Genomic DNA, 13,844 nt, shown 5'->3' on the forward strand with positions numbered 1-13,844 from the left:
CTCTAGCCTCGAACTCCGCCCGAGACCGGAACTAGAGAACTCTATGACCTCACTGGGACTTCCGCTTCCGCTTCCGCCCCCGCTAAAAGTAAAGACTACCCTCCAGGGTTCGCTGGGAGGATGATTTTTCTACTCGTAGGTTTTACTTTTGTTAGCTGGTTTTACTTCTCTTAGCTAGTTTTACATCGCAGCCTCGTTGGAAAGCCACAGCTCTGATCTCTATGGAGTTTTTTTGGCAAGGTGTTGAGGGCGCCACGCCCACGTCTGGCGCCTGGAGCCAGAGCTCCGCCTGCTGCTGAGGACTTTGTTCTCTGGGGCGATAGAGTTAGGGGCGGAGGGACCCAAGGGACTGTGGAATGGCGGTTTCTCACTGTGGTCGCGGCCGGGGCTGGTGATTCACTATATTCTACCGCTTTCGAGAAGGATTCGAAGGAGCAGAGCTAGAGATTTAGAAGCCTTAGCTTTATGACCGCCAATTATTTTTTTTAAAAAAGATGGTTAGAATGAGAAAAAGTTCCTGCTGTTCCTCGGAATTTGGGACGATTATTTTTCATTCAAGCTGATAGCTTAGCTGTCTTCTAGGTTAGGTTATGTTCAACCATAACTGGGCACCTGCTGCACCCTCTGAAAATGGCTCCTACCCTGGTACACGGTTAGGATGTGTCACATTAGCGATATGAGTACAGTGCTAAGACGCAGTGATTCTGACGAATTCTAAGTAGCGTGAACTGGGAAGGCTTGACAGAGAAGATACTTTACATGATTTGTATACCAAAATTAATATAATTAACCTTACCGTTTGTAAAGTGCTTTCACATGTGCAATTGCCTTGTTTGAGTTGCTGCTGTAAGTTTATTGAATTTGTACCTCTCTCATCTCCCTCCTTCTCCTTCCAGTCACCCGCCCCGCCCCGAGCTAAATAGCTAGAAGTAGAGGGTATTAATCACTGCCCTAGAGGACCATATGGTATAAAGATAGTTAATTGGTTCACATAATGAGAACGCTGGAAAACAAGGTTTGGATATAGTTGTTTCAATAGGAGAAATAAAATCTTGCAAGTTAACCTTAATTATAGTTCTAAAAAGTGTTTTGTAGTCTACCAAAATACCTGCTGGAGAAAGTCACATTGATACAAGATTTTTACCTTATAGTATTAAGGACTAGAGATAATGTATCTATATAAAGCACCAGGCATTAGGTGCTTAATCAATGGTAGCTACCACATACAGGCAAAAAGAAAAAGTTAAGAAACAGCATCAATTGAGAGGAATGGGAAGTTACACATTTATATCAGTTAGGGTTCTTTGGTTACAAGCAACAGAAAACAGGCTAATTTAAACTGAAAAATTATGAGAAGAATGTGGAGTAGCTATCGAAATAAGGAAAGCCAGCTCTGAAAGAACAGGAATCACTGTCCTGCCGGATGTTTCTAGCAAGATTTAGCAAAGTCTCATCCAGGCATCATTGTTGCAGGGAATGAACTTCAACAAATTTCTGTCTGTCAATCACTGTATGATTCAAATTCCTATTGACGTACCTTGGTTCAGATTTCCTCTCCACTCCGTGTTTCACTCTTAGCCAAAAGAGGGCAAGACACTTTAGTAGTCCTTTGAGAATACTCCAAAAGTAAACTGACATTATTACATGAAAAAAAAAAAAAAGGAAAGGCAGTCAAAAATAACAATGTCAATGATTACAGCCAACAAATAATAAACACCTCATCACAGATCCCACTCAGGTTTATGGTGTAATAAATGAGATAAGATACACAAAAAATGATTATGTTTATGTTAAAAGCTATTAAGAGCCATTAAATAGGTTAATATGGTGTGAGTTTAGAGAAAGAGACAATACCAGCTAGGAGAAATGAGGCATTCAAACTAGCTTAAACAGAAGGCCTGTATTGGCTTATGTAACCAAACAAAGCGAAGCACATTTCTAACCTTATGTTTTATCTTAGGTTCTCTGCCAGTTGCTTTCTAATACAATGATGTAACCTGGTATCTCCGGTACCTCATGTCAGGACTAGGTGTCCACTGACAAAGTTTTGTGGATTAGGTGGACCTTGAAAAATGAGTACATTTGAGGAAAGTCGCAGTGATGGTAACAAGGCTTTCCAGGTTAAGGGAGCAGTATGGATTGTACGTAAATAGAAACTTGTTTGCTTTAAATATAGAGCCACAGAAAGGAAAAGTAGAGAGTATATTGAAAAGTAGATATAGGTGGATTACGAAGAAGTAATAAAAATAGATGTGGTATCTGCCCTCTTGGAATTTACAGCCTAGTTGGAGAGGAAGATAATAAGTAAATAAACTCTAATAATAATTTACAAATTGAGTAAGACGACTGGGATGAGGTAGGAGTTGGGGGCTGGGAGAACAGAACCTTTTAGATTGGGTTATCAGGGTGTGCCTTTATGAGGAGATTACAATTAAAGTGAGACCTAAATTATGAGACAGTCAGCCATGTGAGGAATTGGCAGAAATGAACATTAGGCAGGAGAAACGGCAGTTGTGAAGGCCTTAGGATGGGAAAGAGCTTGGTGTGTTTGAGGGCTGCAAAAGCTAGGAAAAGGTGAAATGAAGAGGAAATGAGGAGTGACTGAAATTAGGATAAAATGATATTAGAGACGTAGACAGTCCAAACCATGCAGGGACTCACAGGCCATGGGAAGGAGACTGGATTTTAGTCAAAATGTAATGGGAAGCCATTGAATGATTTATACACCAGAGTCATGATCAAGGTTATATTTTCAAGATGGCCCTGTAATGGTTATGTGATTATGTTTACTTTGTGAAAATTCATGAAGCTTTACATTTATGATGTGTGTACTTTTTGGAATGTTCACTTTACTTCAGAAGTTAAAAATCTGATGGCTGGATGGATAATGGTTGGGAGAAGGGTTGAGGTTTCTAGTAGTTTAGGCAAGAGGTGATGGTGGCTAATGAGGTGAAAAGAGGGGGCAGGATGAATTTGAGATTATATTTTGAAGGTAGGGTTGACAACTTGGAGGTGGAATGAATGTGGCAGTTAAGGGAGAGAGAGGAATCAAGAATGACCCCCCTAGATTTCTGGCTTATAATTTTTGGTAATGTAATTTATTGAAATAACTGCAATTATAGGAAATAATTGCATCATCCATACTATGTGCAGGCATAGTTCTAAGTGCTTTATGTACACTAATTCATTTCATCCTTGTAATAATATTATAATTGGATATTACTACTGCTCCTGTTTCATGGATGAGAAAACCAAAGAGCACAGAGATAAGAAAACTGGGAGAGGGACAGGTTCTGTACAAATGAGGAAATGAGCTGTTGAAAGCTTTTGAACTGCGTGATGAAACAAATCCAGAGAATGTCAGCTTATTAATAGATCCTTTCGGATAGTCACTGGGTAGAGGTGGGTAGGAATCAAAGATTTTTCTGGTGGCGTCTTCTTTATGAAATCCACCTCTGTCTTCTGCGAGTTGTGCCTGGAACCAGATTTTTTCAAACACCCCACCATCCCTTTATGATTTGGTTAGTTTGGGTGGACCATATGTATAGAATTATCCATCGTTGTGGTTGGCAATTTGGTGGGGGAAGCTTTGGGAACAGGTCAAGGCTAGAGATAGATATTTTGGAGTCATATGGGTAGGAAAAATAATTGAACCCATGTATTGCTGAAGGGATAGTGTAAAGAAAATTTGAGTGTAGAATTTACCTTTAAAAAAATTCTTGCTACTCTCTCCCTTAGCAGGTATTCTGTGAGAATTGTTCTACATGTAGATGTATTTCTGATGTATCTGGGGAGGAGGTGAGCTCCATGTCTTCCTATTCTGCTGTCTTGAAGCCCCTCTTCTCCCTCAAATACCATCTATATCTCTTCTCTTTTCAACCATACTTTCTTTTGGAGTTATCTGTTAACTCCTCTTTGAATTTCCTTACCTCTGATTTATCTTTAAACTTTTGTAGCATGGCTTTTGCCTTCATTATCTCCACTGATGGTCTCAGCAGTGACATCAGAGACCTTTGTGTCGCTAAGTCCTTGGACACTTTTCAGCCCTTCCTCCTTTTACCTACAGCAACTTTGTTGACCACTCACTGATCCATTTATTCATTCAACACATTTTGAGGAGGGGGCTAGGCCTCAGAGATATAGTATATAGTTCCTATGACTTCCTAGAACTCTGAAACATCCCAAATCGTTATGATCGCCTGCTTTTTTTCCACTTCTCTTAGTATTTCTCAGTCCCCTTTGTTGCATTTTGATTTCTCATCTTCTGGCTCAGGCTCTCACTCTTCCTATGTTTCTTTTTTGTTGTTGTTGTTGTTAAATACTTTATTATTAGAGCAGTTTTAGGCAGGAAGTTTTAGTTTTGAGGGGAAGATACAGAGGTTTCTAGGTCTTGGTTTCTGAAAGGAACTTACTTTTGTGTAAGCACACATATTACCTGCTAGGCGCTATACCTACTTAATCCATTTTAAGCTTCACAAACTCAGGAGAGTTATACCATTGGCTTTATTTCACAGATAAGACTAAGGTTGAGGAGACGTTAAGTAACTTTCCCAGTCACATTCAGAGCAGGGATTCGAACTCAGATCTGATGCAAGGTCGATCCCTTTTCCTTGCACTACTACTCTCCGCCTGTCCTACTGCCCTTGTATACTGGCCAGGGAAATTAGCTGCTCGCTCGCTCGCTCGCTCGCTCTCTCCTCTCTCTCTCTCTCTCTCTCTCTCTCTCTCTCTCTCTCTCTCTCTCTCTCTCTCTCTCTCTCTCTCAAGAAATCAGCAAGATATTTCACCCTCTCTGTGTGTAAGTTTTTAGAGAACTGCGTGATGAAACAAATCCAGAGAATGTCAGCTTATTAATAGATCCCTTCGGATAGTCACTGAACTTCCTCGGAGGCCGGGACCATAGGTCTTTTCCCGACCACACAAATGTTTTTTCCGTTTCTAAGGCGACAGAGCTCACCGCCTTTCTAGTTCTCCCGCGCATTTGGATTACGTCACCCGTCGAGTCTCTCTGACGTCAGAGCTTCCAGTTCCACCATCTTTGTCCCTGGCAAAGTGGGTTTTGCGCAGTGGCTTAGACCTGGAGAAGGAGTCGTGACGTGCAGGAAACCATTACACCACCACTCGGGCTGTGCTCTCTGGCCGTTGCCGCCACCCCCGCCCTTGCCTCCGGTGAGTTCAGGGCGGCTAAGGTTGGGGTGTGTCCCTTTTTGATGGGGCAGGGGGAAACCCAGGTTGGGTTGGAGACGGGCGGAGGGGAGGAAATCCTAGGAGCGTGACCGTTGAGGATGGAGTGAGCCGTCGGGTGTGACCGTTGTGAGGAAGAGGGTTGGAGAAAAGGACTCCACCGCTGAGGCGGGGTGGGGGAATCCTCTGGGTGGCAACTGGGAGTTGGGGGGCACTGGAGGAAAGATATGTTCGAAGCTGGGGGGTTAGGAGGGCCAGAGGCCACGGGTGTGGCCAGTAGAGAGTAGAGGCTGGAGGCCGAGGGGAGAACCTTCCTTCTTCCCCGTTTGATGTCGTTTACTGAGAGGCTGGGACGTGTCCAACTGGCAAGAGGGAAAAGGGGTTCCCCCAAAGCTTTGCTCATTAATGGACAAAGCTCGCCGGTCCTCCGTAAATCGAGGTTGAGACACCACTCCCCCACCTCGTAATGGAGGAACATATCCCTAAAATCTTGACCACCTGGGGAAAGAAGAGGAATTCCTGACATTGGAGGAAGGGAAGAGAAACCTCCAGAATTGACCCGATGTGAGACAGCGGGAAGCAAGTGGGAGTAAATCTCAGCCCGAAATTTTTTCTTTCTTGTCTTAGCAGGAATGGTCTGGTTTGAGAAAGATTGTAGATTAAGACAGAGGTAAAGAAACTGGAACTTCCTGTTATTCCATAGTCTTTCAATCTGAAGAATTGATTCATGCAGTTTCCAGAGCTCTCTTCTATTTGGGGGGTGGGGAGTAGGCTTTTAATGAACTCTCTTGGGTACTTCATTACGAAGCAGTGTGAATAAGGTGTGAATGCGTCCTTCATTAAACTTTGACTTTTAAAAAGAAATGTTTTGTTTTAAATCCCAAACACTGTTATAGTCATTGTGGTTTTAAAAAGAAAGTAAACACAATAAGCTTAGAAAAAGCAGAATGACAAAGAAAGTGGTCTCAGTGAGGAGCAATTTAAATTATTAATTACCTTCCTGGTATACTTCCATTGCTTAGCCTCAGGATACACTTACAAAGTTATAATAGAAAGCAGCAGATGAAGGAGATGCAGCTGAACAAGAAAACGTGTAACACATTCCAGTGATGACTAAGCCTGGTGGTAAGGTGAGAACTGCTTGCAGGTATCTTAACAGTTTAAACTCCCAAAGAAGCAGAAAGCATAGTGTGTTTTGCAGATAGCTTCACTGAAAGTTGAGTGGTAAAATTAGTATAAAGCTAACATTCTGTGACTTAAGAGACTCAAGAAAGTCCAGTTCGTCCATCTTTTTTCTTCTTCTTTAAACAGATCCATATCTTAAAAAATACTAAATTTTAGGCAAAGTTTTGAACCAAGCTGAACAAGGAACGAATTAGATGGGACATGTTCTCCTTTCTTCCTTCTTTCTTCCCTTCCAGGTTTATGTTTTCTAGAGTTTCAGTTAAGAATTGGATGTAAAACTTTTGAGCTTCCTTCCTACATCATAATGTTAATAAATTACTTTGTAGTCATTTTTAGACGGAAATTACAGATTTGTCTCTTGTAATTAGTTGTCTGTTGTAATTTCTTGTGCTTTATCGATACCTGACAATGCTGCTGTCTTTGCATTATGTTGAAATACCTGATTAGCACTTCTCACCCTTGTAATGAAAGATTGTTAGAATGACCTTTCTGCTTCATAATTTGATTAACTCTGTTGAGTTTTTCTCTATAAGCACCAACTGGGGTAAAGCCCAACTTTATGTGGAGAGGGAATTTAGTGACCTCATCAACTCTAATTTAGCTGCCATTTCCCAGAGAGCCATTTGAAATTAAGACCCTATTTTTTTTTCTGGCCATATTCTCTGTAGGGGCACTGGAAGGAGAGAGGAATAGTTGAGAAGGGACTTTCACAGCCTATATTTAGTAGAAACTAGGTTATGTTAAATCTCGATGTATAACCCTGTACACGGAGGCCTTTTCTGAAATGCAGTGACATCATACTCTGGGCTAAGAAAGTAAGAGTGATTGTGCTTTGATTGTGGCAGCTTCATTTAAAAAAAAAAAAAAAAAAAAAAAAAAAAAAAAAAAAAACAGTGTCCCTAGGTCATACCTCAAGTCCTCAGAACATCCAGTGACTTGTCTAGTTTGATCTAGTAAAAAGGTAGTGTGACGGCTTGGCTTTGCCCTGGGGCTCTCCTAAGGAACAAATCCACTCCTCCCAACTCAGGAGGAACTTGATTTTTTGAGGCTCTTCAGCAAACACTTGATTTGTTCTCTATTTTGAGCTCTATTTTGGCTGCTTTGTCTTTGGCTTCTAAAGCAGACAACAGTTTTTACCATCGAATGTTTTGGAGAATCTGGCTATGTTCATCTCTGGCATGTGATTAAGCATAGCTCATTTTAAAATACACAGTTTTTTTTTTTTTAGGCGAAATTCACATAACGTAAAATTAACCATTTTAAAGTGGCAGTTCGGTGGCATTTAGTACATACACAGTGTTGTGCAAGCCCTGCCTCTTCTCATTTGTTTTTGTTTAGGCTATTTTTATTTTTTGGAGTTTCTTTTGGCTTAAGGCAGGAACTGACTTGATAAAATGTTTCTCTGCCAATATGTGCAAGGGATATTTCATTACTGTTGTGTAGGACAGTGTGAGCTAAGAGAGTCATGTTTCTCCTTTCTCTTTAAAAGCAGGGATTTTTAATTTAGGATCTAAGATTATGTACTTGATTCTCTCCTCTTCCCTGAAATTTTGTGGGTAGGTACATTATTCTCTAGTTAAAAACACTAAGTGCTCACAATGAATAGGACAGATCTATTCCTCAGTGATGAAATTTGTTAGGGGAGGGAATGAAATGTGTGGGTCACTAATGAAGGATTTAAAACTAGGTTTTTATATATATATATATAAAATTATAATTGATTTACAATCTTGTGTTAGTTTCTCGTGTTCAGCAAAGTGATTCAGTTTCTGTATATATATTCTTTTTCAAATTCTTTTCCATTATAATTTATTACAAGATATTGAATATAGTTCCCTGTGCCCTACAGTAGGACCTTGTTGTTTATCTGTTGTATGTATAGTAGTTTGTATCTGCTAATGCCAAACCCCTGATTTATCCCTCCGCCTCCTTTCCCCTTTGGTAACCATAAATTTGTTTTCTATGTAAGACTAGGTTCATTGAATGTTTAAAAGATTGTGTTGAAAACTTCTGTTAAGAATTTGATATGTGTGAATTTGATATGTGTGTTTGTGTATGAGAGCTTTAGAAAACAGAACGATTTGGGGGCCCTTTTTCAAAGAAACAGTGAAAAATTCCAAGCAGATTTTGTTTTTAAATCTTAAGCAAGTTTTAAGTTTTGATGATCCCAAAGGATTTGGAATGCATAATAACATCCTAGATAGATCGTAATGGCCTTGAGCTGTGGCCCTCTGGTCAGACTGTCGTAATCATTTGTGTGTCCTGGTTTTCCTCTTTGTATATGTAAGTTCTTAGATGGTAACTTCAGATTTATTCCAGGCCTTTTATGCGAAGGATTCCTTTCTTCAGTTTGCCCACTTCACATTTAGTTTACATTGTGAATGGATTAAATGATTATAACATTCTTCGAATTCTTGCTAGAAAGGCATTATGAAAATATTACATAAGGCAAGCCTCTGTTACAGGTTAACCTTTAATTATAACAAATACTATCAAAACAGAAATTTCTGTATTCTATAATGATTTGTGTGAGCTCTAGCTCACTTCTTTTAACAAGGTAATTCAGCGAAATGCTGGTACAACCTAAAGCAGTATTGTATAGAGATCAAGACTGTAAACATTAAGTCGCTGCTTGGAAACATAGCAGTGAGTCTGATATCTCTTAAATTGTCCAAGTGGTGCATTTTAGAGATCAAATTTGAGCCAAGCTCTTTTCATTATTTTATGTTTTTCTGGCTCTGTTTTTCTTTTCTTTCATTACACTGAAGGAAAGTGCTTAGGTGTTTTCTCTCAGATCCATATTTACTGTTGCTTGTCAAGGTGTTATCACTCAAGTTTGACAAGTACATTATCACTCATGTTGTTTTGACCAGATGGTAATGAGCAGGTGCCAGGGTTTCTGTCCTAAATTTGGTAATAAGTATTGTTAATGATAATGGAGTGGTAAGGAAGAAGGAACTAATTTTTGAGTGCAGACAGAATATTACTAAAATTTTAGTAGTTTTAAAGAAGTGAAGTACATTGGACAGAGTCATAAGAGTTTCTCAAATCAGAAAACATTATCTCATTATTTGGGGAGAAATGTGACCAGTCAGTGCTGTTTTTGTTTTACCAGTGGAGCTTATGTCAGCTAGATTAATTCTGGAAGTTGGAACAGAAAAGTTAAGGCTGGGATCCATGTTCTTTTAAGTTTTAACTCCCTTCCTTTTCCTAATCCTTTTCCCTGATTCTCTTTTGTACTCAGTGTGACTGAACAAATATCTTAGTTTTTGCCTTGTTTTTAACTATAAGCAGATATTATTTTCTTTGGGAATACTTTTGAGGTAAGTGTAGATTGTTGAAAATATGAAAACTGTAATTTAAAAAAAATCCATGCGTGAGGCATATTTGCCTCTCTCGGTGTTTGTCATGAAAGAATATTGTCCTCCTGATTTAGGCTTATGTTTTCTGAAAGAGATTCTTTTCATTGGTAGTTGCATGTAATGGTGAATAGATTTGCAGAATTGTTTTCTCTTTCAGTTTTACTCTGCTTCAAAATACATGTTTTTGGGTGACTCCATTTTGAGTCAGGGAAGTAAATCAGATTTCCCTTAATGGAGAGTAATAGGGAGATCTTTCAAAACAAACTTTTCCTTATCTTAAATATTAGAGTGACTAACAGAAAATGCATTTACAAAAAGATATAGCTTTATGTCTTGGAGACTCTGAGGAGATAATTGTGGATAAAATCATAAAACCATGATAGTTTCAGATTATCATTCTATTCCATTAGACCTTTGGGTTTTGCTACAATTAGCTTTTTGAGGTAAGAGTTACATTTTTAATTATCTTTGCGTCCCTTGGGACACCAATGATGGTGGTAAGGATGAAGATACTCATTTTTGAATACTGAAATTCTTACATGTAAATGTTCTTAAAATGATTTGAATGCCTTGCTGGACATAAGTAACTTGGTTAAAGGAATTCCTTTCTCTTGCTGTAGGTGCACATTAAAGATCTGAAACCATGACTGACTCCAAGTACTTTACAACCAATAAAAAAGGTAAGTATGAGAACCTGAGCAAAGCCTTTTTTGAAGATTCTTCAAAAGTCGTGGTGTAAGATTGTTTCAAGTAGAATGTTCCTGAGCTCCTCAGACATGCATGTTATGGACCCTTTCATTGGGGATCTGCTACTTTTACAGAAAAAATGTATTGAGTAAATTGTTAAAGTGTGAGTTTTTAAAGATAGGGTTATGATGCACACTGTTTTGACTTGAAGGTTTTAGTGAAAGGAAGAGATCTAAGATTGATTCACTGAACATTAATAGATCTGAAGAGGGTAAAAGAGAAAGAAGCACATTTATTCTCTTTCAATTTTTTTATTTGGAAATAAACATTTTATAACAAGGAGTGCTATTAAAGCAATATGGATGTGTAAAAAGTAAAAATGAAAGCTCTCTCCCTTGCAGTTCCATTTCCTGAGGACAGCTCGGTTTGTACCCCCAGTCTTTTCTATGCATATAATAATACATATAATTTAAAAATTTTTGTATCTTAATAAAAAAGAGATCATGTAAAACAATGCATGGAAACTTGATATTTTCATATCCCTCTACACGTGCATTGTTCTTCGTGACCTCTTTTTTGTTAAAGGTAAAAATGGTGTGATGCACTGAGAACACACCATCATTTATGAATTATGGCTGCCAAAACGTACAACCTCAGTGTGATCATGAGAGAAACCTACTACAGACCCAAACTGAGGGCATTCTATAAAATAACTGGCATGTACTTTAAAAAAATGTCATTATTGTGAAGATAAAGGCTGATTAACTGTTTCAGATTAAAGGAGACTAAAGAGACAGTAAATGCAATGCATGATCCTAAATTGGGCATGGGGGTAAAATTGCTATAAAAGACATTATCAAGATCTTTGTGTAAAGTCTATGGATTTGATAATGCTAAATTTCCTGATTTCCATCATTGTATTATGGTTATATAACAATTCCTTCTTCTTAGAAATTATACACTAACATCTTTAGAGCTAATGAGACATGATGTGTACAGTTTAACTATTTTTTTTAAGTTTTTTTATTGAGTTATAGTCATTTTACAATGTTGTGTCAAATTCCAGTGTAGAACACAATTTTTCAATTATACATGAACATACATATATTCATTGTCACTTTTTTTTTTCGCTGTGAGCTACCACAAGATCTTTTGTATATTTTCCTGTATAATCTTGTTTATCTGTTCTACATATGCCTGTCAGTATCTACAAATTTTGAACTCCCAGTCTGTCCTTTTCCACTCCCCGCCCCCTTGGCAACCACAAGTTTGTATTCTATGTCTATGGGTCTGTTTCTGTTTTGTATTTATGTTTTTGTGTGTGTGTGTGTGTTTTTTTTTTTACAGTTTAACTATTAAATGAATAAAAAATGTATAAATACCTAAAAAGTATGATAAAACAAATGTGGCATAATGTTAGCAGTTGGGGAATTTTGCAACTTTTCTTTAAGATTAAAATGATTTTAATACAGCATTGTAAACTGACTTTACTTAAATAAATTTTTTTTTAAATACTACCATAATGCACATAAAAAAAGAAGATTAAAATGATTTCAAAAAGAAAAAAAAAAAGTAGGAGGGCACACACAGTGGCCTGGAGCACTAGAACATTTTCTGAGAAGCACAGGCATATCTGTCCTTTGTGTCATTTGGAGTTATTTAAGGGTAAACAAGCTCTTCTGTCACAGTACAGAAAACACCATAGTGAGTTGCTTGATTATATCAGCTACTAGCCTGTGGCCTTCAGCCTTGCCTGCATATTGCCCCAGTGAAGTCTGAAACAATACAGATATCCTGATTTCTTTGGAGTGGGATATGATCTAGGTGTGGGGATTTTTTAAAGCTCCCTAGGTTTTTCTAATGTGTAGCCGAGATTGAAAACTATTGCTGGCTGCTAGCAACGCTTGGTAGATTTGATTAAGGGGAGGAGGAGGAGAAAAGAATAATTTAATAAAGCTGTAGTATGTATGAGATACCTTGCCTCATTTAGTGCCCCACCTTGGGTCCACACAACTTCTTCCGATTTTTATTACTTACACCTTACAAAAGCCATTATAGTCCCTTGTCATTCGTTTTCAGCTTTTTTTTCTGATTCTCATATCATTCTGAAATGCATTTATTTCTTCTGTTAACATTTTGTGTGCTTTGATGACCAAGGTGTTGTCTACAGTGACATGAAAAGATATGATTAGAAACTAACCTAACTCTTCAAACCTTCTCTTGTAATGGTTCCTGGAAACCTTTTTTATTCAGGGATTTGTAAAAGTTTGAGACTTATAGATGAATCACGGCTGGATAAATACCACATTTTTAAAAATGGGTAGACTGTGTTCCTTTTATTTCCTGTAACACCCACCAGAACTGTCACTGGAATATATTCTTTAAATTTATGCTACTGGAGTCAGAATAATTCCAGTTACATCCTGTTTTGATTCTTCAACTCCTGCTGTTCTTCACGATTCAGATTTTCTGAAACCCTGCTGTTTGTCCTTTACTATTCCCAGAAGTAAATGATGGGAATCCTAAGAGCTGGATTTGGCAGCAGAGGACTTGGCGAAAAGGAGAATGACTCTAAAGGGTCCAGCTTTTCTGGCTGTGCTATTTTTGTGGCTGTCAAATAAAACAAATTTTTGTAACAATTTGTTTGCTTTGTTGGCAGTGGATATTGATATAATAAACTTTTTTAGTGCTCAACTTCTGTATTTCTTAAGCAGTTTCATCCTTCCCATTTAGAAGCTTCAGCAGATCACATAGTTTGCTGTCCCCACTATTTCTATGCTGGTGAATGAGGTTAAAATGAACTTCAGGAATAGTCAGAAAGGTGGAAGAAAATGAGGCAGTACTCTAGATGGAAGGTTGAAGTGGGTTGAGTAGTCAACATCTTTTTCATGATCTTATGGTATATTTTCTTCTTTCTTTTAAAACCAGTTAAGGATTGTTACCTTCTCTCTTACTGCAGTTGCAGATTCCTGAAGGTAGGTGAGCCCTGGCCTTAAAATAGTGGTGACAGTTCTAGCATTTCACAGTGCTGGGTCTGAGCGGTCAGTCATTTAAGATTGTACCTTTAGAAGTGACTGGTTTGTACCGTTCTTGAAGCTTCAGGGTTATTATTTCTTTTGTTAGATTGACTGGACAGGTTGGGGCCTTAAAGCCCATTAACATCTTAAAGTACTAATTAGAGCTATGATTCACAACCCTAGTTGTACATTAGAATCACTTAGGGAAACTTAAAAAAAAAAAAAGAAACTTAGGAGATCTACTCCATGACATTTTGATTTGTTTGGTTCAGAGTGGAACCTGAGCATTGGTATTTGCAGATACTTCCCAGGAAGCAGTATGTGGCTGTGGTTGAGAACCTCTGGATTCAGGAGTCGAGAGACGTACTTCTAAGGCCAGCTCTGTCCCTCACCCACTCCGTGACCTTAG

At 38.3% G+C, this 13,844-nt stretch overlaps 1 protein-coding gene across 2 annotated transcripts in view; it reads left to right on the forward strand.

The window, feature by feature from the left end:
- The first annotated feature begins 5,019 nt into the window (after positions 1 to 5,019).
- Positions 5,020 to 13,844, forward strand: part of AP2B1 (adaptor related protein complex 2 subunit beta 1) — a 102,530-nt gene continuing 93,705 nt past the window's right edge. For both annotated transcript variants that reach the window (XM_010949160.3, XM_010949161.3), the window contains exons 1-2: positions 5,020 to 5,169; positions 10,352 to 10,411. In XM_010949160.3, the coding sequence (XP_010947462.1) occupies positions 10,375 to 10,411 (37 nt within the window). In that variant the 5' untranslated portion in view covers positions 5,020 to 5,169; positions 10,352 to 10,374. The remainder of the gene's footprint in view (positions 5,170 to 10,351; positions 10,412 to 13,844) is intronic.

This window comes from Camelus bactrianus, chromosome 16, assembly GCF_048773025.1.
Source record: "Camelus bactrianus isolate YW-2024 breed Bactrian camel chromosome 16, ASM4877302v1, whole genome shotgun sequence".
NCBI classification, from domain to species: domain Eukaryota; kingdom Metazoa; phylum Chordata; class Mammalia; order Artiodactyla; family Camelidae; genus Camelus; species Camelus bactrianus.